The 25188-nt window shown below is 43.0% G+C and overlaps 1 protein-coding gene across 2 annotated transcripts in view; it reads left to right on the top strand.

Moving 5' to 3' along the window:
- COL15A1 (collagen type XV alpha 1 chain) overlaps positions 1–25188 on the top strand; it is a 226451-nt gene that overhangs the window by 70352 nt on the left and 130911 nt on the right. For both annotated transcript variants that reach the window (XM_069958271.1, XM_069958272.1), the window contains one exon: positions 860–1407. In XM_069958271.1, coding sequence (XP_069814372.1) covers positions 860–1407 — 548 coding nt within the window. The remainder of the gene's footprint in view (positions 1–859; positions 1408–25188) is intronic.

The raw sequence follows: 25188 nt of genomic DNA on the forward strand, positions 1-25188 counted from the left end.
TGTATATACTGTGCACAGTATATACAATATCAATAGTGTCATGAAAAGCATCATTTTCTGGGATAGTAAATGTATCAAAATGTGGCCATCTCAGATGTGGACCTTTCGCTGTGCTTGACTATCTTTGGAGGTTCTAATAGGGGAAAAAAGGGTTGTCTGCTTTGGACATTCCCCTTAACCAAGTGTCTACCTTTTTGAGAGGTGGACATGGATCTGTAAAAGAGAAATGCTATTTCCACCTAGCCATAAACAAGATGGCATATCAATGCCCCTTGAGGAAGCAAAAATACAAAAAGGCTCTGTCCACACAATGTGGAAATTGAGTGGATGGCCGTCATTTAATAGCAAATATTTGCTGTTATTTTAAAACAACGGCTGTTATATTGAAATAATGGCAGTTATTTACTGTTATATGGCGGCCATCCACTCAATTTCAACATTGTGTGGACAGAGCCTTTCTGTGTTTTTAATCCACTCCTGGTTTTGGTTGCAATATGAGGACCACAATACTGACTGAAATATACGTAGTGTGAACCCAGCCTTTGGCTAGTTTCACACAAGGTTTTTTTGGGGCTGTTCGGTGGCCATCTTTTTAGACGTACATCATTTCGAGGCCAAATAACGTCTGTTATTTTGAAATCACAGACATCATTGCAAAATAACAGACGTTGTTTGGCCTCAAAATTTCAGACATCCAAATAGACGCCCGTCGAACAGCCAAAGAAAGACGTTGTGTGAACCTAGCCTTACACTTACTAAAAGTCTTACGCAAAAAATTATCTTTATCTCCTTGCTGACATGCTGTTCCAATAATATATTCCAATTCAAACCCTGACTTTATTTTCCTTTTTTCTTACAGATCGGGGCAGCAGAGGACATCTTGATCTCTTAGAGTTAATTGGAGTGCCTCTTCCTCCTTCTGTGTCTTTTATTACTGGATATGAAGGGTTTCCAGCTTACAGTTTTGGCCCAGAGTCTAACATTGGCCGTCTTACACGAACATTTATTCCACAGCCATTTTTTCAAGATTTTGCTATTATTGCTACTTTAAAGCCTAACAGTAACCATGGTGGTGTTTTGTTTGCTATAACTGATGCCTTCCAGAAAATCATCTATTTGGGCCTTAGACTATCATCAGTTGAGGATGGTACACAGAGGATAAATATATACTACACAGAACCAGGTTCCCAAATTTCCAAAGAGGCTGCTTCCTTTAAAGTGCCAGTAATGACAAACAAATGGAATCGTTTTACAGTGACTGTGGTGGGATCTGAAATGGTTCTTTACATGGATTGTGAAGAGTATCAAAGAGTCCCATTCCAAAGGTCAGCAGAACCATTAACATTTGAAGCCAGTTCTGGAATATTTGTTGGAAATGCTGGGGCAACAGGACTAGAGAAATTTACAGTAAGTACTTAATATTTTAAGTCAGGGAAGTTGTACTATCTAAGGCTATGTTCACACACTGTTGAAATTGAGTGGTTAGCCATCATTTAACAGCAAAAAACAAGCGTTATTTCAACACAACACCCATTTTTTAAAATAACAGGAATTATTTGCTATTAAATGGCAGCCAGCCACTAAATTTTAACAGTGTGTGAACATAGCCTATCTGTGTTTTGAATCCACTCTTGGTTTTGGTTGCAAAAAGAGTACTCTGAAATCAGGAAAAAATTAATAAAAATGCCAAATGGGTAACAGATAGGCAATAAAGTTTTAAACAATGAGTAAAACTTCTACTGAAAAGAACTTGGGGGTATTAGTGGACAGTAAACTCAACTCAACTCAACAGTGAACAGTACCAGGCATAGACTGCCAAGGATAATAAAATCCTGGGATGCATACAAAGAGGCAAAGATGCTCATGTCAAGAACATTGTGTTGCCTTGATGAGGGGTTCATCTCCCTTGGAGGGTACGATGGGTGGAGAATAAAAAAGAGGATAGGTAGCAGAATTAGTACCATCTATATATATTGAAGTTAATATGAAACAAATAGATCTGTTCATTGTGTGTGATAAATGGGAGACACTGTTGTAGGCTAAATACACTAGAGAAGGATTAGTATCATCTATATACATGGAAGTAAGTTGAAAGAAATACAGCTTTTTTACTCGAGAGTCTGTGGAGCCTCAGTTGCGAGTCTCAAAACACGGGATAGCCAGATATCTTTAGCCTGTTGCCACGGGATGCCTCTATGATGGGGAGAGCACCACACCACCCTGATAGGTAGCCCCTTAACCCTTTGAGGACCAGGCCCAAAATGACCCAGTGGACCGCGCAAATTTTGATCTTTGCGCTCTCATTTTTCCCTCCCCCCCCCCCTTCTAAGAGCTCTAGCACTTTCAGTTTTCTATCTACAAGGCCATATAATGGCTTGTTTGTTACAGGAATAGTTGTACTTTGTAATGGTGTCTTTCATTTTACCATAACATGTATGATGGAATCCCAAATATATTATTTATTAAGATATAAATAGGTGAAATCGTAAAAAAGAATGCAATATGGTAACGTTTGGGGGGTTCCTGTGTCTACGTAATGCACTATATGGTAAAAGCGACATGATACTATTACTCTATAGGTCATCCGGAACACAACCATATGCAGGTTTACACTGATTCTCTAATGTTATATACTGTATATTTTTTTAATTAAATCCTCTTTTTTGGCAATTAATTATTAATAAAATAGGCCTATTGTGACGCTTATAACGGTTTTATATTTTCACCTACGGGGCTGTATGGGGTGTCATTTTTTCCACCATGATCTCTAGTTCTTATTAATACCATATTTGTGAAGATCGGACGTTTTAATCACTTTTTCTAAAAAAATTTTTATATATAATGTAACATAAAATCGGTAATCCGCGCACTTTTTTCCCTCTTTTCGTCTACGCCATTTGCTGTTCGCAATGACGCTTGTTATATTTTAATAGATCGGACAATTACGCACACTACAGTATATTATATGTTTATTTATTTATTTATTTTTATATGTTTTATTTATATAATGGGAAAGGGGGGTGTTTTAAACTTTTATTAGTGATTTTAACTATTTTTTTTATACATTTTAAGTCCCTTTGGGGGACTTGTACATTCATTACTTTCATTATTCACACTGATCATTGCTATGCCATAGGCATAGCATTGATCAGTGTTATCGGCGATTTGCTCATTGAGCCTGCCTGTGCAGGCTCAGTGAACAGATCGCCGATCGGACCGCACGGAGGCAGGTGAGAGACCTCCGACGGTCCATTTTAACGATCTGGACCCCCGCAGTCACACTTAAACACCGCGGCCGTTTAATGGTGCGTTCACACCTACAGGATCTGCAGCAGATCTGCAGCAGATTTGATGCTGTGTTCAGTTATTTAAATGAAATCTGCTGCAGAAAATCAGCTGCAGATCCTGTAGGTGTGAACGCACCATATAGAGTTAATGTCACACTGCAGCGATCGTCATTAATGGAGAGGTGCCGGCTGCTGATTGCAGCCGGCCCCCACCTGCTATGAAGCACGCTCCAGTTCGGAGAGCACTTCATAGCTCAGGACGTACCGGTACGTCCAGGGTCGTCTGGGCACAGACTTCCAGGACGCACCGATACGTCCAGGGTCGTCTAGGGGTTAATGCATGAAAATTACATGTGTTGAATTCCTTTTTTTAGGTTTGAAATCCATAGCAAGTCAGGTAGCTCTAGGTTAACATCTGAAAATAAGGATATATATTTTTTTTTTTTTAAGCCAGAGAAAGACTATGTAGCAACATGGCAGATTCTCACTGTTATTTCCAGTCAGCTTTTCCTGCTTCTTGTATCCTGAAATAGTGAAATATGTGTATTTACTGGGTGCGGTCATATGGCAGATCATTATTTTTTTTATATCCGTACTGTATTTGTATTCCAGAAAAGCAGATGTGTCTCCGTTATTTTTGGCAGGTTTTAGAGGTTTAAACGTAGCCCTCCATTATAACATAAAATATAGCAACGTGTGATAGCTGGGGTGTATTTCAGGGATTTTCCATTAATAGGCAAGTGGAATGTTTGACGGTTCAGGTAATCAGCCAGTTACAAAAGGTGGAAATTACTTGTAATCTGAAAATAGCTATGCCCAATGCATAAATCTGTGCTAAAGCCATTGCATGCACAATATGTGTCATTGCACATAATCCTGTAATTACTTGTTGCCAGCTTCTTCAGTGCTAGATTTTATTTGAATTCTATAGGATTAACAATTGAATGTATACTAGTTTTTTTTAAGCAATAACATGCAAATTTTGTTTAAAAAAAAATGCAAAAAGGAAAATGGGGTAAAGAAAAGAGAAATCAGGGGAGGGGAAATAACAACAGAAACTACCAGTACAGCATGAGTCTAGCAAAACAGATGACACGAAAGTCTGTCTCATTCAGGAACAGGGCAAAACAGCAGGTGTATTTGTGTCATCTTATAAAAGCAGAAAATGGAAAATTAAAAGGTATCATCATTGGTAGGAAGGTCCAACCGGGACCCAGCAGAACAGAAATATAGAAAACAACACAAACAAGGGCATTCAGAGCAGGTTCTCACTCCCAGGTTCTCACTCACAGGCAACGGTGAAAGAGGCTAGATTGAGGGAATAGGGGAAGGAGGGAAGTTAAAAAAAGGGGGGGTATTATGTTACTCAATATCAACCCAGAGACGGGGACTGGTATTCAGGGGTCTCAACAAATTCCAGCCACTGTCTCCACACTTTATAGTGTCGGTCTGCGTTATCTTTTGTGTCTACCGCCAGCTCCTCCATACAGCATAAATAACAGATCTCTTTGAACCATTCTGTAGTGCTAGGTGCCCTATCAGTTTTCCATAAACGTGGAATTACGGATGTAGCGACCTGTAGTAGAAATCTCATGAGGCCAGTGGCCAAAGACTTCAGCCCACCCGGTATCATGGACAAAAGGAGAGGGTCTGGATCATTTTCAAGAACATTTCCTGTGATGCAGTGAATGTTTTATCACTGCTATCCAGAAAGGTTGAAGCTTCGCACACCCCCACCAGATATGGGCCATGGTGCCTCTCGCTTCTCCAGTACAGGTCAGGAACAGATGGGTAGAATTTCTGCAGAAGGGTTGGGACCCGGTACCACCATGACATAATCTTAAAATTTGTTTCCTGTGCCTGGCTGGAGATGGAGAATTTATGACAAAGTACAAAAGACCTATCCCAGCCTGCCATCTCGAATGTGCGACCAATCTCCCAGTGTTAGGAATGTGACATTGTGCTCCTCGGTCCGTGCCGGGTGGCTGAGGAAGTGCTGAGTTTCTGTCTGTGTTTTTTGCGCTGTGTCAGTCTGAATTGTGTTTAAATTTACCAGCCACACCCGACTTGTCCGACTTCTGGCAGTGCAGGGGTTACTGCACTGCTAGATCTGTGCAGCTGAACTTGGTGCTATAATCAGGGCTGGTCCAATCAGCTGCTAGACCTAGTCTCTGATCCTGGGTAAATAGCAGCAGGCTGCTCACCTCCCTGCTGACTATTAGAGTTTACTCGTCTGCTGAGCTCCCTGTTCATTTACTGTTCTCTGTGTTCCAGACCTTCTGCACCTGACCTCAACTATTCTCCTGCTAACTGGTTTTTTACTGCGCCGTTCAACTGTTGCTGACCTGGTTTGTCTGACACCTCTTATTGTGTTTGTTTGTCCGTGCTTCGTGTTCTACATATAAAGAGTAGGGAACGTCTTCATGGTTGTCCTCATTCACCTAGGACTGTCTTGTGGCAAGTAGGCAGGGACTGTGGGCGTGGTCATCTTAGGGCTCACTGTCCGCGTCTTGTCAGACTACCTTTGCCATACCTGATCCTAACACCCAGCCTATAGTTTAAGATGGAGTGCCTTCAGAGCTGAGATTTAGGAGCTGAATATAAATAAATGTATAATAGTTTTTAAGTTGTTGTTTAGGATACAAAATCACCCATCACCCATTTTTCAGCAATCTGTGTGTTAAGCAAAATAAGGCTATGTTCCCACAAGGTCTTGTAAATATGATTATTATTAACAACCGTCATTATCAATCAACTGACATTTTTTCCCTGCTCCTGTTCTGTGGATCTAGGTTTTCATATCAGAGGATGAGCTAGGACTTGCATCCACAAGGACAAAATCAATTAAATGTAATAAGTTTGTGCCTTCTCCTGGTCTTCTTGTAATTAACGGCTGAGCAGGGACACTGCTTCACCCACTGATTGGCTAAGATGGCGAAGCTCCAGCGTCAGCTCAGCCAATCAGTGGCCGAAGTAGTGTCCTGGCTGCAGCCACTGATTCACTTTATCTTAAGAGGCAAAGCCTGGCACAGTTGCAGATCAGTGTGCCAGGCTCTGCTGAAGAAAGAAGATGTCGGTGGTGAGTATAAATAGAACCTCCCTTCTCGCACCAGCATTGCAACCATCCCCGCAAGAAAGGGGGACTTAACCCCCTTCTGTTCTGGAATGGGTACAATTCGACATTAATGTGGCATGCACCCTCACTTAAGCCACATTGTTCAGTCTGGCACAATAAGGGTTAAGTGTGGATGCCATGCCATGGAGGGGGTGGAACGAGGGGCGTGGACTCAGAGTCCGCTCAATTCATCATTTGGTTCACAAAAAAATAGTCAGGAAACCTACTCCAGCTTTGAGCTGGCGTAGGTTTTCTGGCGCGCAAACTCGCCTGCATGGGATTTATGTAGAGGCAGTGATTAGTGTTAGTCATTTTATACCGGCTAACACTAGGCTCTGACTTAGTAATGGATGCCGTCTATCAGACAGCTTCCACTACTATGCCTGTAAGAAAATCAAAAATAAAACACAATACAATAGAGAAAAGTCTTTTATTCTAAAAACAACACCCCCACACCCCTCTTTGACCATTTTATTTAAAAAATAAGACAACACTGGTCATCAACGTTGTCCATTAACCCCTTAACGACATCGGGCGTAAACTTACGCCCTCGCGCCCTGGTACTTGGCGCATCAGGGCGTAAATTTACGCCCGATGTTTCCCCGATCGCTGCGTGTTCACACACAGCGGTTGGGGAAGATGGCCTGCTATAAATCATAGCAGGCCATCTTAGCTTCACGGCACGGGGGGTGGTTAACACCCCCCGTGCTTACGATCGCCGCTATAGGCTGATCAATTCAGATCAGCCAATAGCGGCGATCGGAACCTTTCCGGGTCATCGGCGACCCGATGACCCGGAAAAAAATGGCGGTCGGTGCTGTCCGAGGACGGCACCGACCGCCATTACTGTAAAAAGTAATGGTGATCGGCGTGCCACCGGCCCGATCGCCGTGAACGGCCGGCCGGCCGTTCACGGCGATCGGGCCGGTGGCACGGCGATCAGAGTGCCACAAAATAGTAAATACCTGCCCTGGACCCCTCAGCTAGGTAGCCGAGGGGTCCAGAGCAGGTATTTGTACATTACTCACCTGTCCCGGGCTCCTGATCGGCGTCTTCCGGGTTCGCGGCATCCTCGTCTTCGTTCGGGTCTTCGGCTTCTTCCGTGACGTCACGTTCGGCTTCTCTCGGCTATTTTCGGCTCCAGCGTCGGCTCTTTCCGTATTTTGCGCTCTGCTGCCCTCTAGCGGCTGATATGTGTAATACACTTATCAGCAGCTATAGGGATGTTCAGAATGTAGAATTTTTTTTTTTTTTTTTTCAAATTTTTTTTTTTCTATTTTCCGCACCCTATCGCCGCTGAGTGTTGATCAGCATCGCACGAAAGTGCGCTGCTAATCAGCAACTCCTTTTTGGCGTAGGGTGTTTTTTTTCTATATTCTACTGCCACAGTCTGCTAATAAGTGCCGCACATAAGTGCGGCATTTATCAGCAACTCCTTTGTTGGCGTAGTTTTTTTTTTTATACTTACTGTAAAAAAACACGTAAAAACACTACATTACACCACACTACATTGAATAAAGTTTGACACTACACCACTACATACCCCATATACCAATCCCCGTATACAAATGGCCCCCAGGGTGTTTTCGGCGTCAGAGGGATACGTTATTATTACCTCCGACACCGAAACAGCCAGTGAGGAAGAATGGGGGGGATCCTTCTTTCCTCCATTCATCCTCATCATCCTCATCATCCAGTGACGTGTCTGGGAGTAGCGTAGCGTACGCTGCCCCCCAGACACGTCTTTTCCGCCAGTACCGTCCCAATAAGAGATGACGGTATGGTGTGAAATTCTACACACTCTGTGACAGTACCTCAGGGTACACTTACAGATTTCGGGTACGTGCACACTGCGGAATGGCAAAGGATAACCCTTTGTGCATTCCGCAGCTGGCACCCACCGGCGGACTGATGGAGGCGCGTGTCTCCACCCGTGTCATAGACTCCATTCTATGCACGGGCGGATTCCATCGTCCATCCAAAGAATGAACACGTTGGACAGAGAGCGGAATCCGCCCGTGCATAGAATGGAGTCTATGACACGGGTGGAGACGTGCGCCTGCATCAGTCCGCCGGTGGGTGCCAGCTGTGGAATGCACGAAGGGTTATCTGTCGCGATTCCGCAGTGTGCACGTACCCTTAGAGTGTATGTAGGAAGGGACACCCGAATGCAGCCCCCAGATGCCCCCTCCCCCCCCATCCTCGGAGTTAGTGGGGAGATCGTTTGGGAACTGATCTTCCCACTGCTGGATAAAGGTTACCACCTGTACGGGGATAACTTTTATACCAGCACCCCCTCTTCTGGTCCCTCGCTGCCCGAGCTACTGTAGCTTGCGGCACGATCCGAACATATCAGAAGCAGTAATAGAGCCCTAATATTTAGCAGCCATGGAGCGGACCCAGCACTTCTGGATATGAGGGACCCCGTATCGCACCAGGGCAACATTTTCCAGGTGACGTCCCCCACACTGGAGAACAGGAGACCCCAGAAGAAGTGCAGAGTGTGGCGTAACAGGGGGATCAGGAAGGACGCCATTTTCCCGTGTGACACCTGTCCTGATCACCCCGGCCTCTGCATACTGGATCGCTTCAAGGCGTACCACACGTCATTGGGGTTCTACATTATCTAAATTCTGTCCCTTATTCCTATTTCAGGGGTCACTTTGATCCGGGGATTATTCTGATCGCCATTATGGAGTCGGGAAGGAATTTTTCCCCTGTGATGAGGCTACTGTCGTCTGCCTTACGAGGGGTTTTTTTTGCCTTCCTCTGGATCAACACAGGTTGAGTTTGATGGACACCTGTCATTTCCAACCTTATAAACTAATAATTGGCCTAATACCCCCAAATAAATTAGAATTGTCCCTTTTCCCCAGCTAAGTAGGTATGGCCGCCATTCCCATTAGAGGATGCCATGATGCAATTACAAAGCCTCTGTGCGGCCAGGACAGTAGAAACCCCCCACAAGTGACCCCATTCTGGAAACTACACCCCATAAGGAATCTAAGAAGGGGGGCAGCGGGGATATGGCCCCCTGGTGACGGCCACATTTGGGACGTGAAAATGAAAAAAATTGTATTTTTTATTTTCTCGGCACATGTTCTACGTAAGTGCCCGTCACCAGTGGGGTCCATATGCTCACTGCACCCCTTGTTAGATTCCTTATGGGGTGTAGTTTCCAGAATGGGGTCACTTGTCGGGGGTTTCTACTGTCCTGGCAGCACAGGAGCTTTGTAATTGCGACATGGCCTCCATCCTCCATTCCAGCCTCTAAATGGCGCTCTGTCCCTTTGGTGACTTGCCCTGTGCCCATATGGCACATTATACCCACATGTGGGGTATTTTCGTACTCAGGGGACACTACCCTACACGTTTTGTGTTCATTTTCTTTTTTAACCCCTTGTGGAAATGGAAAAAAATCAAGGCTAGACCAACATTTAGTGTAATTTTTGTAAAATTTTTACTCTAAATCATTAATCTTGTCATGTTTTTTCATTTTCACAAGGGGTTAAAAGATAAAAAAAACATTTAATGTGTAGAGCAATTTCCCCTGAGTACGGAAATACCCCACATGTGGACATAAAGCGCCATGCGGGTGCAGGGAAAGCCTCCGAAGGGAAGAAGCGCCATTTGGTTTTTGAAGGCTGGATTTGGATGGAATGGATTTCGAGGGGCCATGTTGCATTCAAAAGGCCCCTGTGTTGCCAAGACAGTTGAAACCCCCCACAAGTGACCCTATTATGGAAACTGCACCCCTCAAGGAATGTAACAAGGGGTGTAGTGAGCATATGGACCCCACTGGTGACGGACACAAATGTGGAACAATGTGGCGTGAAAATGAAATATTACATTTTTTACACTATAATGTTGGTTTAGCCTTGAATATATCATTTTCACAAGGGGTTAAAAGAGGAGAAAAAAAACAAAATGTGTAGCGCAATTTCCCCCGAGTCCGTAAATACCCCACATGTGGACATAAAGCACCATGCGGGTGCAGGGTAAGCCTCCGAAGGGAAGGAGCACCATTTTGTTTTTGAAGGCTGGATTTGGATGGAATGGATTTTGAGGGGCCATGTTGCATTCAAAAGGCCTCTGTGTTGCCAAGACAGTTGAAACCCCCACAAGTGACCCCATTATGGAAACTACACCCCTCAGGGAATGTAACAAGGGGTGAAGTGAGCATATGGACCCCACTGGTGACGGGCACAAATGTGGAACAATGTGGCGTGAAAATGAAATATTACATTTTTTACACTATAATGTTGGTTTAGCCTTGAATTTATCATTTTCACAAGGGGTTAAAAGAGAAAAAAACACACAATATGTGTAGAGCAATTTCCCCCGAGTCCGTAAATACCCCACATGTGGACATAAAGCGCCATGTGGGCGCAGGGCAAGCCTCCGAAGGGAAGGAGCGCCATTTGGATTTTGGAGGTTGGATTTGGCTAGAATGGATGATGAACGCCATGTCGCATTTACAGAGCCCTCGTGCTGCCAAAACACTGGAAACCCCCCACAAGTGACCCCATTCTGGAAACTGCACCCCTCAAGGAATCTAACAAGGGGTGCAGTGAGGATATGGACCCCTTGATGACGGGCACATTTGTGCCATGAAAGTGAAAAAATGAAATTTTTCCCTTTCACGTCACATTGTTCCACATTTGTGCCCGTCACCAGTGGGGTCCATATGCTCGCTGCACCCCTTGTTAGATTCCTTGAGGGGTGTAGTTTCCAGAATGGAATCATTTGTGGGGGGTTTCCAGTGTCTTGGCAGCACGAGGGCTCTGTAAATGCGACATGGCCCTTGAAATCCTTTTCAGTGAAATTCAGCTTCCAAAAGCCAATTGGCGCTCCTTCCCTTTGGAGGCTCGTCCTGCGCCCCCTTGGCACTCTATCGCCACATGTGGGGTATTTCTGTACTCGGGAGAAACTGCGCTACACAGTTTTTGTCTTTTTTTGCCTCTTATCCCTTTAAGAAAATGAAAAATTGAAGGCTAGAACAACGTTTTAGTGTAAAAAAATAAATTTTTATTTTTTCACGCCATATTGTTCGGAAAATCTGTGAAGCACCTGTGGGGTCCAGATGCTCACCGCACCCCTTGTTACATTCCTTGAGGGGTTTAGTTTTCTAAATGGTGTCCCTTTAGGGGTGTTTTTTAGGTTTTGACACCCCAGAGCCTCTGCCAACCTGAAGTGGTACAGTCAAAAATGACCAAATATAACAGAGGCGTTGAAATTCACTAGGCGCTCCCTTATATCTGAGGCTTGTGGTTGCGTCAAATAGCGCAATAGGGCCACATATGGGGTATTTCTATAAACTGCAGAAACGGGGCAATAATTATTGGGGTGCATTTCTCTGGTAATAGGTTTATAATTATGAAAAATATTGGATTACAATAAAATCTCTGCACAGAAAATTAAAATTTTCAAATTCCTTACACACTTAGCTTTTATTTCTGTGACTCCCCTAAAGGGTTAAAACACTTTCTGGATGTGCTTTTGCAGAGTTTGGGGGGTGCAGTTTCTGAAATGGGGTGCTTTGTGGGGCTTTCTAACATACAGGCCCCTCAAATACACTTTAAATCTGAACAGGTCCCTAAAAATATCTGATTTTGAAATTTTACTGAAAATTTGGAAATTTGCTGCTAATGTTTTAAGCTTCCTATCGTCTAAAAAAAATGAAAGATAGTTTAATAAATGCCGCCAACATAAAGTAGACATGTTGCTAATGCTATTTAATATATAATTTATGTGGTATAACCACTTTCTGTATACACAAAGAAGTTTCAAAGTTGGAAAAATGCATTTTTTCACATTTTTTCACATTTTTTCACATTATTTGGGTTTTTTTCATAAAGATTTGTTATGAGTATCGACTCCAATTTACCAGAAATGTAAAGTACAATATGTCACGAGAAAACAATCTCAGAATCAGCCGGATAGGTAAAAGCATCCCGAAGTTATTAATGACTAAAGTGACACTGGTCATATTCATAAAATTTGTCTCTGTCATTAAGGCCATTTCAGGCTCTGTCCTTAAGGGGTTAAATGTGATTAAATCCTCTGGATACCGATCCGATATCTGAAAAACAAAAGGAAAAAACACTGTTTTTCAAGGCAGCTCGACATTTTTATACTCCTTGGCTGTACTGTACTATTTTAGCACCAGATATGGCAAGGGCAGTCAGTCAGATCTAGATGGACAGTGAGCCCTGGCTGTTCCTCCTAATTGCCTCGGTCAGCCCTAGGCAGCGGCGGAAAACCACGAAGCCAGTCCCTGCACTAGTGTAAGTGGAACACAGAACACAGACAGACAAACAAACAAACAAACACAATAAAGCGTAGTGAACAGTCCGGGTCAGTAGTGGACAAAAAACTGAGGCAGTCGCATAGTCAAGGGTCAGGCAATACGGTCAAGGCAAGCGGCTAACTGGGAAGTCAGGAAACAAGCGAAGGGTCAGAAAACAAGCAAAAAGTTAGAGTACTATAAGTCACAGCAAGCTAGCCTAGCAAAAAACACTAATAGCCAACACTGTCTGCAGTGCTTACATACTATTCATGCAGGATCAGGGACTCAGTCCAGCAGCTGATTGGACAGGCCCCTGATCCTCCACACAGCTCACCTGCAAAGGGGCAGGTTAACCCTGAAACTGCCAAGGAATAAAAGCAAGACAGGTGGTGCTGAACAAACCTAAAATAGGTGTTCAGAAAGGGTTCTGGAACTACACAGAAACACCTACTCAGCTGCACAGCCTGAGCCGAGGTGTTCCTGTGTTTTCTTGTTAACAGTAAGCAGTACAAATGTAGGCTCATACACACAGTTCTGACAAAAGACTTTTATGCATATATAAATTCCTACATCTATGCTTGCCCTCTTCTTAGGTCATTTCATTGCTCTCTTTTATTACTCTCTATATACATATTTCCTAGGCTTGTTATGCAACTGTATGATATCAATTCTTCTTGAATTTCATATTATAGCACCGTCAAGCCCCCCTAAACTAGTGTGTACTGCACTGTATAGCTGGGATATGTAGTGCATCCTGCATAGAACTTACTTCACTGCTCATTGTATTGGGGTGACAAAATGTGTACAGTTGTTGCCCATACCAGGTAGCACCGTCAACCCCCCCCCTAAACTAGTGTGTACTGCACTGTATAGCTGGGATATGTATTGCATCCTGCATAGAACTTACTTCACTGCTCATTGTATTGGGACGACAAAATGTGTACAGTTGTTGCCCATACCAGATAGCACCGTCAAGCCCCCCCTAAATTAGTGGGCACTACACTGTATTGCTTCTGTATCACTTCTAATGGTTCTCTGTGTCCTCACTGCCATGCTCTGACGTCACACACGTCTGCGGAGGAGCGGGACTAGTTGCCGGGGGCCCACCGATCGCGCCCCGCCAACCAGCCAGCTGTTTTATTTTATTTTTCTGTCTAGCCCCGGCCGGGGCCTCACCACCCCCGGTCGAGAGGCATCAAGTGTACTCTTGATGGTGAGTGGTGAGTGAGAGCAGGCCTAGCCAGTTAGCTGTCAGCATCCGGGTTCATGTCCACTACATATCCCAGCCCCTGGACTCACTCCAATTTTTGGGTGGGCTCACTTGACTCCTCACTCACTTGTAATGGCTCTCTGTGTGCTGAATGCCATGCAGTGTCTGGCCTAATTTTTGGGAGGCTCACTAGCTTCCTCACTCATTTGTAATGGCTCTCTGTGTGTTCAAGGCCCTGCAGTGTCTGGCCTAGTTTTGGGGAGCCTCACTAGGTGTGCCTTCCCTTTCCTCCTTTTTGCTGGGCCTTAACTGGCATCCATGTTGACTACAGCTGGGCCTGCCCTTGCCTCCTTTTTGCTTTTTGCAAACTTTTTGCAGATGTTGTGCTTGGTTGTATTTGAACCCAGGACTCAAGCGCTGCAAGGCTACAGTGCTAACCACTGAGCCACCATGCTGCCCTTGCCTCCATGTTGGCTACTGCTGGGCCTTTACTGGCATCCATGTTGACTACTGTTGTGCCTGCCCTTGCCTCCATGTTGGCTACTGTTCGGCCTTTACTGGCATCCATGTTGACTACTGTTGTGCCTGCCCTTGCCTCCATGTTGGCTACTGCTGGGCCTTAACTGGCATTCATGTTGACTACTGCTGGGCTTTAACTGGCATCCATGTTGACTACTGCTGGGCCTTAACTGGCATCCATGTTGACTACTGCTGACTACTGGTGTGCCTGCCCTTGCCTCCATGTTGGCTACTGCTGATCCTGCCTGGCCTCCATGTTAACTAATGTTGCTCCTGCCTGGCCTCTATGTTGGTTACTGTTGCCCCTGCCTGGCCTCCATGTTGGTTACTGTTGCTCCTGCCTGGCCTCCATGTTGGCTTATGCTGATCCCAGCAGTTCTCTGTGTGCTCTATGCCATGCAGTGTTCGGCCTAATTTTGGGGAGGCTCACTTTCTTCCTCACTCACTGCTCACTGCCATGCTAGGTCTGGTCTAATTTTTGGAAGGCTGACTGGCTACCGCTTCTACCTTCTGAATTTTTGGGTGGTTCATGATAAGCTACCTCTGTTTTAATGGTTCCCTGTGTTCTCACTGCCATGCTGTGTCAGGCTGAGTTTTTGGGTGGTCCCTATGCCTACCTCTGTTTTAAACAGGCTGTTGCACAGATGGTGCCATTAGGCAGCCTCAGAGGCATGCATACATGCTGCCCCTGCTGTTTCCTGTCCATTTCCGTTGTGTTTCCATCAATTTCTGAGGTTGACAGGTTTTCAAAAACCTTCCCTCTACCGAACCTGAGTCCCCTCAAAAAATGCTCGAGTCTTCCATTGACTTCAATGGGGTTCGTTACTCGAAACGAGCACTCGCGTATCGGGAGATATTTGTTTCGAGTAACGAGCACCCAAGCATTTTAGTACTCGCTCATCACTAGGTTTCTTAATAATTTATTGATAATTGGTTCGATCCTCTATGAGTTTAAGATTGTGGAACTTTACAGTCAAATCTAGAGGTATTTGGACACTGAAAAAATTAGCTTCTCTACATTTCCATAATTTACACAATTTATTTAAGGCGGCAAAGCCAAGATTAACAACAGATGTGTAATGTAGTAGACACCGGAAGTAGGGGAGGAGGGAATTGGGGTTGGCTGGTAATATGAGGGCACTGAGGGGTATTCAATATGGGTATATGAGGGCAATGTGGCTAGCATTATTTAAAAAAAAAATGTAAGTTTGTTTTAGAGCAGTAACAAAAATTTCTTAACTTAAAAATAAAGTGGTGCATTCTTATAAAGAAGGAAAGCACTCATGTAAAGTCCTGGAGGAAGCTGGAAGTAAAAAAAAAGTTGATGAATTTAGAATTCTTTCTCAGTAAAGAAATCTCCAGTCACAGCATCTAGCCAAATAATGAACACCCTCAAGGAGGCAGAATCTACAATCAAGATAATCGTTCATCAATGTATATAAAGAGGGCTTAGCTCAAGGAGCAAACCACAAATAACACTAAATAGTACAAAGGCAAGATAAAACCTTTATAGAAGCCTGGTCAGTTCTGGAACAAGATTCTTTGGACAGATGAAACAAAGAATAATGTACCAGAATGATAAAGAGAACAGTATGATGAAGGAAAGCAAGGGCTCATAATAAGAAGCATATCAAGTAATCTGTCAAACGTGGTGGTGTTCATTGATTATGTAGTTGTGGATAGCATCAGAACAAATCCTTGACATGTATAGAGCTATACTTTATGCTAAGATTCAGACAAATGCTGCAAAAATAATAAAGGGGTGCTTCAATCTATAGATGGATAAGGATCTACAATTTAATAAGTCTCTTAAGTAGTTTTGGAACAGTCTCTTAAGTAGTTTTAAGTGTGGTGACTTGTACAGGAGGCTAGGGGGCTACAAGGAAGGAACTGTTTAAACAGTGCAGAACTCTATCAGGGTGACTCTTGTGCTACTTGTAGATACAGAAGGTAACCCGTACTCACCGTAATGGAGAGAACTTCCTATTGCTGGAAGAGATCATAGAGTTCAAGCTCCAGGAACAAGGGCCCTGGAGCATTTATCTGGGTGTAGATAATCTCTCAAGCTCAAGATCAAGCGAAATTCAAGAGGGGACGCAGCAAAATAGCAATCTTATTCAACCACTGGGAATAGTCCTGGTCAGCTAAAGGACTTCCTGAAGAAACAGTAAAGTGAAACAGTCTAGGCATAAACAGGTTTGGGCCCCCCTTTATTGGTAGTTTCCCCTGTTAGAGTTTAGCAGGCCATAATACCGCTGGAAGGAACTTTCAGAGTCGGGTACAGTCTTTTAGGCACTCGGGCCCCTGGCCACAGAGGCAAGGCCCTGGAAGAAATGCTTTCTCTCTCTTTCTCTCTCTCTCTGTAACAGCAATAGTGCGGACTAACCAGGAACAACTGAGCTACTTCACTCACCAGGGACTAGCTGGGAGTTTTATAAGAGAAGCTGGGGCTAGTCTGCCATTGGTGGAGAACACATAAGATAACTTGACACCCCATTTGTTAGAACCTTCTAGAAGCAGCTACTCATAGGGTGGGAAAGAAGGATGTGGCTGACAATCATACTCTTGCATAATACAATATAAGGCAATATAAGGCAATATAAGTTCACACAACGTATTTATTCAATTAATAACGGCCGTTGTTGCAGATGCAACACCGGACATTATTAATTGAATAAATACCTTGCATTGACTTTTGTGGAATCCCAGCTCGAGTGTATACACACAGTCACACTCCGGCCGGGATTCCTTGCGGCTGCATCGAAAAATGGCATGTCAGTTTTGTGTGGCCACTAAACATTGAATAGCGGCAGTGCACACAATGTAAAGTACGGCTCTGGCTGCACTTTACATTGTCTTCTATGGGTAAATGGAATGCACCCAAATGCGCCCGCATTCCAATTAAAAAGAAATAAGTGTTCATCCGGCCGGTACCGGTACATAGTGTGAACCTGGTCTAACAATGGATGAGAACAATTTCAAGGGGTTATCCAGCGCTACAAAAACATGGCTGCTTTTTCCCCAATCTTGTCTCCAGTTCAGGTGTGGTTTGCAATAAGCTCCATTTACTTCAATGGAACTGAGTTACAAACCCCACCCAATCTGTAGACAAGAGCGGGGCAAAAGTGGCCATGGTTTTGTAGTGCTGGATAACCCCTTTAATCCCTGGGACCTTCAATGTGCTGCCTGTAATAGAAGGAAAATACTCATTATTGGCATCTTGTGGTCAAAAAGTAGTACTGAAGCTGTTATAGCTGTTATAAGCATTAGAGAACCCAACCCTTAGTGCCGACTGACTTAAAGAAGAACCCAGCAGTGGCACATGGATTCCAGGACACTGCAGTTTTGCTATTCTGAAAGCATTCACTGGGGCTTGAACACATGGTGTAAAAATAATCAGCAACAATCTGGTAAATCTTTACAGAGATGCCTCACAATCTGATCTTATGTTATAGTGTGATCAACAGTGCTTCAAAGAGAATGAGAAAGCCTAACATGTATATCGAAACATCACACTCAACAATCACCACTGGCTTGAAATGTTGACACCTAAACACAACTGGAATCTCTCATTTTATGTATGCAGGTTAATATGACATTGAATAGCCAGACAGACAGAAAAACTGAACTAAATATTTGTAACGCCTTCCCTTCTTCTTTTCCTTTCTATAAATAATGTGATGTCTATGACATATGAACAGTATGTAGGCCCTATACTATGCGATAACTCATGCCCCCTAATGTCTCTCTAGCATTTCACCAGGGTTTTGAGCTATGCAATTCCTTACTGCACTCTCTTACCTACAACATAACAGGCAATAGGAAGCTCTTTTAGGGTACAAACACACACACCGTATACGCAGCGTATTTTTTGCGATATGCAGCAGATACGCAGCAGATTAGAGCTAAACAACTGAACACAGCATCAAATCTGCACCATCAAATCTGCTGCAGATCTGCTGCGTATCTGCTGTGTATACGGTGTGTGTGTTTGTACCCTTAGGATGCGTTCACACCTACAGGATCCGCAGCAGATTTGATGGTGCAGATTTGATGCTGTGTTCAGTTATTTAAAATACGCTGCAGATATGGTAAGTGTGAACGTACCCTTAAGGTGACAGAGAGCTTCCTTACCTACTGCTCACCCCTTAGCAGCTGCAAAAGTTACACGTATGGTAAGTCCACTTGTACCTGGTACCTAAACTGAGCCTATAATCCTCTCCTGACCAGCATAGTTTACCACTCTTTTACACTTGGAGAGGAGAGATAGCAAAGCTGTAATATAAAATACAGATCCATACATCTGATGTTAAGCCTTTTCTTTCTGGGAAGAAACACAGCAGGCTAGTGCTGTCTGGTCACATGCCGAGTCTGGTGTTAGATAGACGCACATGCCTCAGTTACAGTGAGCACATTAAACTTTTAAGACTCTTATCAGCATCATTAAAATGTGCTCCTGCTGAGACTATGTGGTACTGAACAGATGCCAGGCCACACTTGTAAAAAGATATGCTGCCAAGTCTAACACGGCTTACAGGTTAAGATGTAAGGTAGACTGACACATTCTTGTAGTCAGTTTATTCATCATTTATTCGAATTGCAACACTCATTTACTAATTCTGTTTTATAAGTGCAAAAGAAGGGAACTGGGCCCACTGCGTGTCATTTCTACATTAAAGATCAGTCTGTACAGGGACATAAGACAAATTACCATAAGGCTATGTTCATACACAAAATGACAGCTGTTTGATAATGATGGCCGTTAATAATAATCTTGAACATTATTTTACAAACAACGGCCTTTGTTTTGCACAAAAAGTTATGTGGACATAGCCTAACACTCCTTTTCTCTAATGCACACAAATAGGTTCTCGGAAGTCATGCATGTTGTTAGATTGTTTTTTTTGTTTTTCACAAATATTCTCTTATGTTTTTTCACTTGTTCATCATATCCAATCCTTAATATATTTCTGTTACAAATTTCCTCCCCTGTACAGAGACTTATTAGCAAAGCTCTATAGACTACAAAGACAAAACATCCCTTTTATCTGTGTGTTTTGTCTTTGTAAAGCTTATTAGGAGAGATTTGCTAAAATAATTTCAGTGATTGTTCCATTCATCTAAGGCCATGCACATCACAGAAAGAACCCCAATTAGATGTCCAATCACAGCGCTTTCTCATCCATGTTCTTTTATGGCATACATAAGTAAAAGGATGGGACATATTTTTACAACCTTGGACATAGCCATTGCCTTCAAATTGGGACAAGTGTTATATAGTCTAATGATTCTCTCTGACAAAATTATTCTATTGACACAGTAAAAATTCATCCAAGAAATGACATGGCATATTAACAGAAATATTAACAGAAGAAAACTAATCTACAAAGATGAGCATTACCGCCTTCAAAGTGTAGCAAACAAAAAAAAAAACAGAAACTGGGTGATCCTTATGATCCCTAAGAATTTAAGTGAGTAGAACATGTAGTACACAGTTATGGCCCTATTCCACGGGCCGTTTTAGAGGAGCAAACGAGCGCTATTAGCGCTCGTTTGCTCCTCGTTCGCCGCTCGCTGCCGCCGCTATTCAACGCGGCTGCAGCGAGCGGGTGAGTGCGGGAGGGGCGGCGGGGAGCTGCGGGGGGGCTGCTCGGAGGATCGCTGATCGTCCGGGCAGCCCATAGGATATAGCAGCGTCTGCTGCCGATGCTCCTATTCAGCGGAGCGACGGCAGCAGATCGCTGCTATATCAGTCGCTTGTTTTTCAACATGTTGAAAAACAAGCGACTGCAACGATCAGCCGACATGAACGATGTCGGCTGATCGTTGCACTCTATTCCACGGAACGATTATCGTCCGTAGCGGTCGATATCGTCCGAAAATGAACGATAATCGTTCCGTGGAATAGGGCCATTAGGCTATGGTCACACACTGTAAAATACAAGAAAAATACGGCTGTATTTTCAATCTAATAATGTGCTTCATTAAAGTCAATGGGAAATTAGATGGCAGTGCACACACTGTATAGAATAATGTCTGTAATTGATTGTGGCAATGCAAATAATGAACATGCTCATTATTTATGCCCTGCTTTTGCAAAATATAGCAGTTTTTTTTCATCTGTTCACACTTTATTTTAAAATTTTAGTAATAATTTTGCATTGTGTGTATGAACATACCTATGTACAGTAGTGTTAAGGTGCATGGATATTATTTTGAGTTCTGCTTGTTATGAAGAATGTCCGGTCTTCTGTTTGTTAGCTTACAGGGAGTTGCGGGGATATAATTATTTTACAGTGGATGCTGGGTGCTTTAACTCTTAAGGACAGAGCCCAAAATGGCCTTAAAGTGACACTGTCACCCCCTTTTGTGCATTCTGACATCTCTACACAGGTGTAAAGGGTAAATTTAGCAGTTTTCACACCTCATTTTATATCATACGTCATGGTGTTTGTTCAAGTAAAAAGTCATCTTTTATGAACTGCAGATTGTGTTAAGTGGGAGGGGTCTCGCGGCATTAGCGCCACTTAGCCTCGCCCACAATGCCACCGTTGGCCGACGCCATTGGTGGGCCGACCTAGAGGGGGTGGGGCCTAGACCTTTAGGCCAGACTGTTCCAATGGCTGGTGAGGGGGCGGGACAATTTTAATTTCTGCGTTTTCGTTTTTCCCTCCATGCTTTCTAAGAGCTATTACTCTTTTATTTTTCCAGCTGCAGGGCTATGTAAGGGCTTGTTTTTTTCAGGAACAGGTGTACTTTGTAAAGGCACCTTTTGATCTACCATGCCATGTATGACTGAACCCCCAAAATATCATTTATGGGGTGAAATTAGGGAAGAAAATACTATTCTGCAAGTGTGTGTGTGTGTGTGTGGGGGGGGGGGGGGTCCATGTTTACGTAATGCACTTTACAGTAAAACTGAAATTTTATCTTTATCCTATAGGTCAGTCTGAACACAGTGATATGCATTTTATATAGCTTTTCTAAAGTTTTACTATTTTAAGAGTAAAACTTTTTTTTTGCAAGTAGCTGTGATTATTATGGCTATTTTTTGACTCTTATAGCCAGTGGCGTAGCTACCATAGAGGCAGACTAGGCAGTTGCTATGGGGCCCATGCAGGAGGGGGGCCCAGGGGAGAAGGTAAGAGTGTGTGTCCTTCTGCCTAACCTCTTATGTACTGCAGTATGTAAGTGACCCAATGTTTACTTACATGCTGCAACACAAAAAAAAAGGGTTAACAAGCAGAAGATAGAGATCTCTGCTTCACTGCACTGATAACCCTTGACCTCTGTTCTTGGCTGCAGCAAGTAGGAAAGGAAAATGTGCAGAGCTCTGTGTATATATATATATATATATATATATATATATATATATATGCACAATGCTTTATGTTGTGTGTAGGGGAGGGGGGCCCTTTAAAATTTTTTGCAATGGGGCCCCGTGAATCCTTGCTACGCCCCTGCCTATAGCGTTTCTATATTGTCACGTATGGGGGTGTATGGGGTGTTATTTTCTGCGCCATAATCTCAACTTTTTATTAATACCATATTTATGTAGATTATACATAATTGATCATTTTTATTCACTTTATTTTAAATAAAATGTAATAAAAATAATCAATTCTGGCGTTTTTTTACCGCTTTTTGTTTACGCCATTCACTGTGCGGGAACAATATTGATTCAATTTATTAGATCGGACGATTGCACACGCTATGGTATATTATATGTTTATTTATTTTTATGTGTCTTATTTATACAATGGGAAAAGGGGGCGATTTAGACTTTTATTTGGGAAGGGCTAATTTTCATTTTGCGTTTTCGTTTTTTCCTTGTGTTTAAAAGGCCATAGCACTTGCATTTTTTCACCTAGGAACCCACATGAGCCTTTTTTTTGCGTCACTAAATGTACTTAGCAATGGCAGACTTAATTTTTTGCATAAAATATGCTGTGAAACCAGGAAAAAAATTATATGCACGGTGAAATTGAAAAAAATATATATTTTTCTTTGGGTGGGGAAGGGGGTTTGTTTTTATGCCGTTTGTCCTATGGAAAAACTGACATGTTATATATGTTCTTCAGGTCGGTACAATTAAAACGATATGCAACTTGCATAACTTTTGTATTATTTGAAGGCTTTAAAAAAAATAAAACTTTCTACAGAAAAAAAACGTTCCTTAAAATTGCTCTTTTTACCATGGTTATAACGCTTTTATCCTTTGGTCTATGGGGCTGATTGAGGTGTCATTTTTTGTGCCATGATGTGTACTTTCTATCGGGACCTTGATTGTGTATATGCAACTTTTTGATCGCTTTTTATTACAATCTTTCTGGATTTGATGCAACCAAAAATGCACAATTTTTGCACTTTGGTGGGTTTTTGCGCTTACGCCATTTACTGTGTGAGATCAGGAATGTGATTAATTAATAGGTTGCACGTTTATGCACATGGCGATACCAAACATGTTTGTTTATTTATTTATTTATTTTTATTTATAAAATGGAAAAGGGGGGGGGGGATTTATACTTTTATTAGGTTTTGTTTTTATAGAAACACTTTAAAAAAAAAAACTTTCACAGTAATTAGAAGTCCCCCTGGTTGACTTCTAATACAACTACACTGATCTCTCATAGAGATTAGTGTAGTTGAATTACACAGCATCACAACATCCATGAGATCGGTGCTCTATTGTATTGGCCTGCTGCAGACCAATGCATCCCTACTAACTCCAGCAATTAGGGCCTTTACATGGTTTCCACTAAAAACCTTTCATACAAAGACCCTTTAAGACAGTGCTTCTCAATTCCAGTCCTCAGGCCTCACCAACAGGGGATGTGTTGAGGATTTCCTTAGTATTTCACAGGTAATATAATTATACTTGGTGCATTAGGTATAATCACAGGTTTTCTTTGTATGGGAAATCCTCAAAACATGACCTGTTGGTGAGGACTGAGGACTGGAATTGAGAAGCACTGCTTTGAGATACACATATTTCCTTGTTAAATAAACAGTATGGGAGAATTTATTAAGGTTTGAAAGCCAGTTCTAAAATAATAAAAGGTCCAAATTTTGGTGACAAATACCGGATTCGCAGCGGTTTTCTCGCTGCGTATTCGCAGCGAGACCCATGATGCGGATCCCTGCCCAGTAAACTCTATGGGCAGACTTCACCGGGTCCCCGTTCCTGCTTGCTTCGGGGCTTCCCAGCACGTCACGCTCAGCCAATCAGTGCGCTGCTCCGCCACAGCGCACTGATTGACTGAGCAGGATGTGAAGACACCGGGAGCCCTGAAGCAAGCCGGAGCGGGGACCAGGTGAAGTATAGGCTCCGGCGGCCGGGGGTCTCATGGGGCGGGCTGCTGACATACTCTGAGCTGGATGTGCATCCTGCAGCGAGTTTGCCTGCCCATAGAGTTTACTGGGCAGGGATCCGCAACGGGTCTCACTGCGAATTTGCAGAGAGAAATCCACTGTGGATCCGGTATGTGTGAACATACCCTTAAGCTGTTTTCAGCTGTAAGCATTAATGAATCCCCTCCATTTACCTTACAATTTGGCTCAGCTTTCACTCCCGGCTGTTTTGTTATTTTTTTTTTTTTTTTTAACTAAAACAATGCTTCATATATAATGATTTTTTGTATAATCAAAAAGCTACATGTCTGTTATTTGACAACCCAAATAGGTCATTTTCACAATATATACATTTTAAAGTCTCCTGTGTAATCATTGTATTGTGTATTTCATTAATAAAACTGAATGCCGCTTAATGCTGCTAAGATGCCTTTAACATAGTTTCCCCTCTTCTAATGGGCTAGTAAATTAGTAGTTTTAACCAAAATGGTTGTTTGTGACCTGGAAACAGAATAAAATGCAGCTGAACAGGAGGACTCACCTTAGAACAGAAGCACTATATTCTGACCATTGTTTGGTGCTTTATATCAGTCAATTGTCAAGTTACCTCCATTTCTCATTTCTCATTAAGTGTCATAGCAATAAATATAAGCTGCTTATTTTGCTGTAGTCTTCTAATTGATGAGAACAGACAATCATAGGATTAACTATAACACATATTACTTCAAAGTCTGTCCTGAAAGGACAAAATTAATTCTGCTTGACTGAATGAGAGATTTGCAGTTCTATTTCAGGACCCTTTTTACAAGATTTTCAGATCATTTATTTCATAAAGAATTTATAGCATTACCCTCTCAGAACTGTAAATTAATGCCAGTCAGATGACCAAATCTAGGCCTGTGTTGTTACACTTAATAAAAGTTGGTAAGACACAGGCTATTGATGCTACTTAACCCCTAGACGACCCACAGCGTACCTGTACCTCTCGAATACATGTACTGCGTGCAAGTCTTCTGGCACAAATGAGTCCCTACTTTAAAACAACACCGCAAAGCAAGTGCCAACTGGGGAGGGGGGCACAGAATGGCCCTGCAACCCCATTGTCACAGGACTCTTTAACCCCCTGCCACCCGCAGCCCCCTCCCGAAGCATACATTACCTGCGCCATGGCTGTGTGAGGCTCCCGGCTCCCCTTGCTTCCCTCGCTTCCCATTAGCCAAGCAGTGCCTGGTAGCACTGATTGGCTGATGGGGAACGAGGGGAGTCAGGAGTTTCACTGCAGCCTCGGCGCTGAGCAGGTAATGTATGCTTCGGGCCAGGGCTGCGGACGGCAGGGGGTTAAAGGGGCTAGCTTACATATGTAACCCATAGACCTTCACACTACATGGATCCATAGCGGACTTCGCTGCAAATCCGC

Source organism: Dendropsophus ebraccatus, chromosome 2 (genome assembly GCF_027789765.1).
Source record: "Dendropsophus ebraccatus isolate aDenEbr1 chromosome 2, aDenEbr1.pat, whole genome shotgun sequence".
NCBI lineage: Eukaryota > Metazoa > Chordata > Amphibia > Anura > Hylidae > Dendropsophus > Dendropsophus ebraccatus.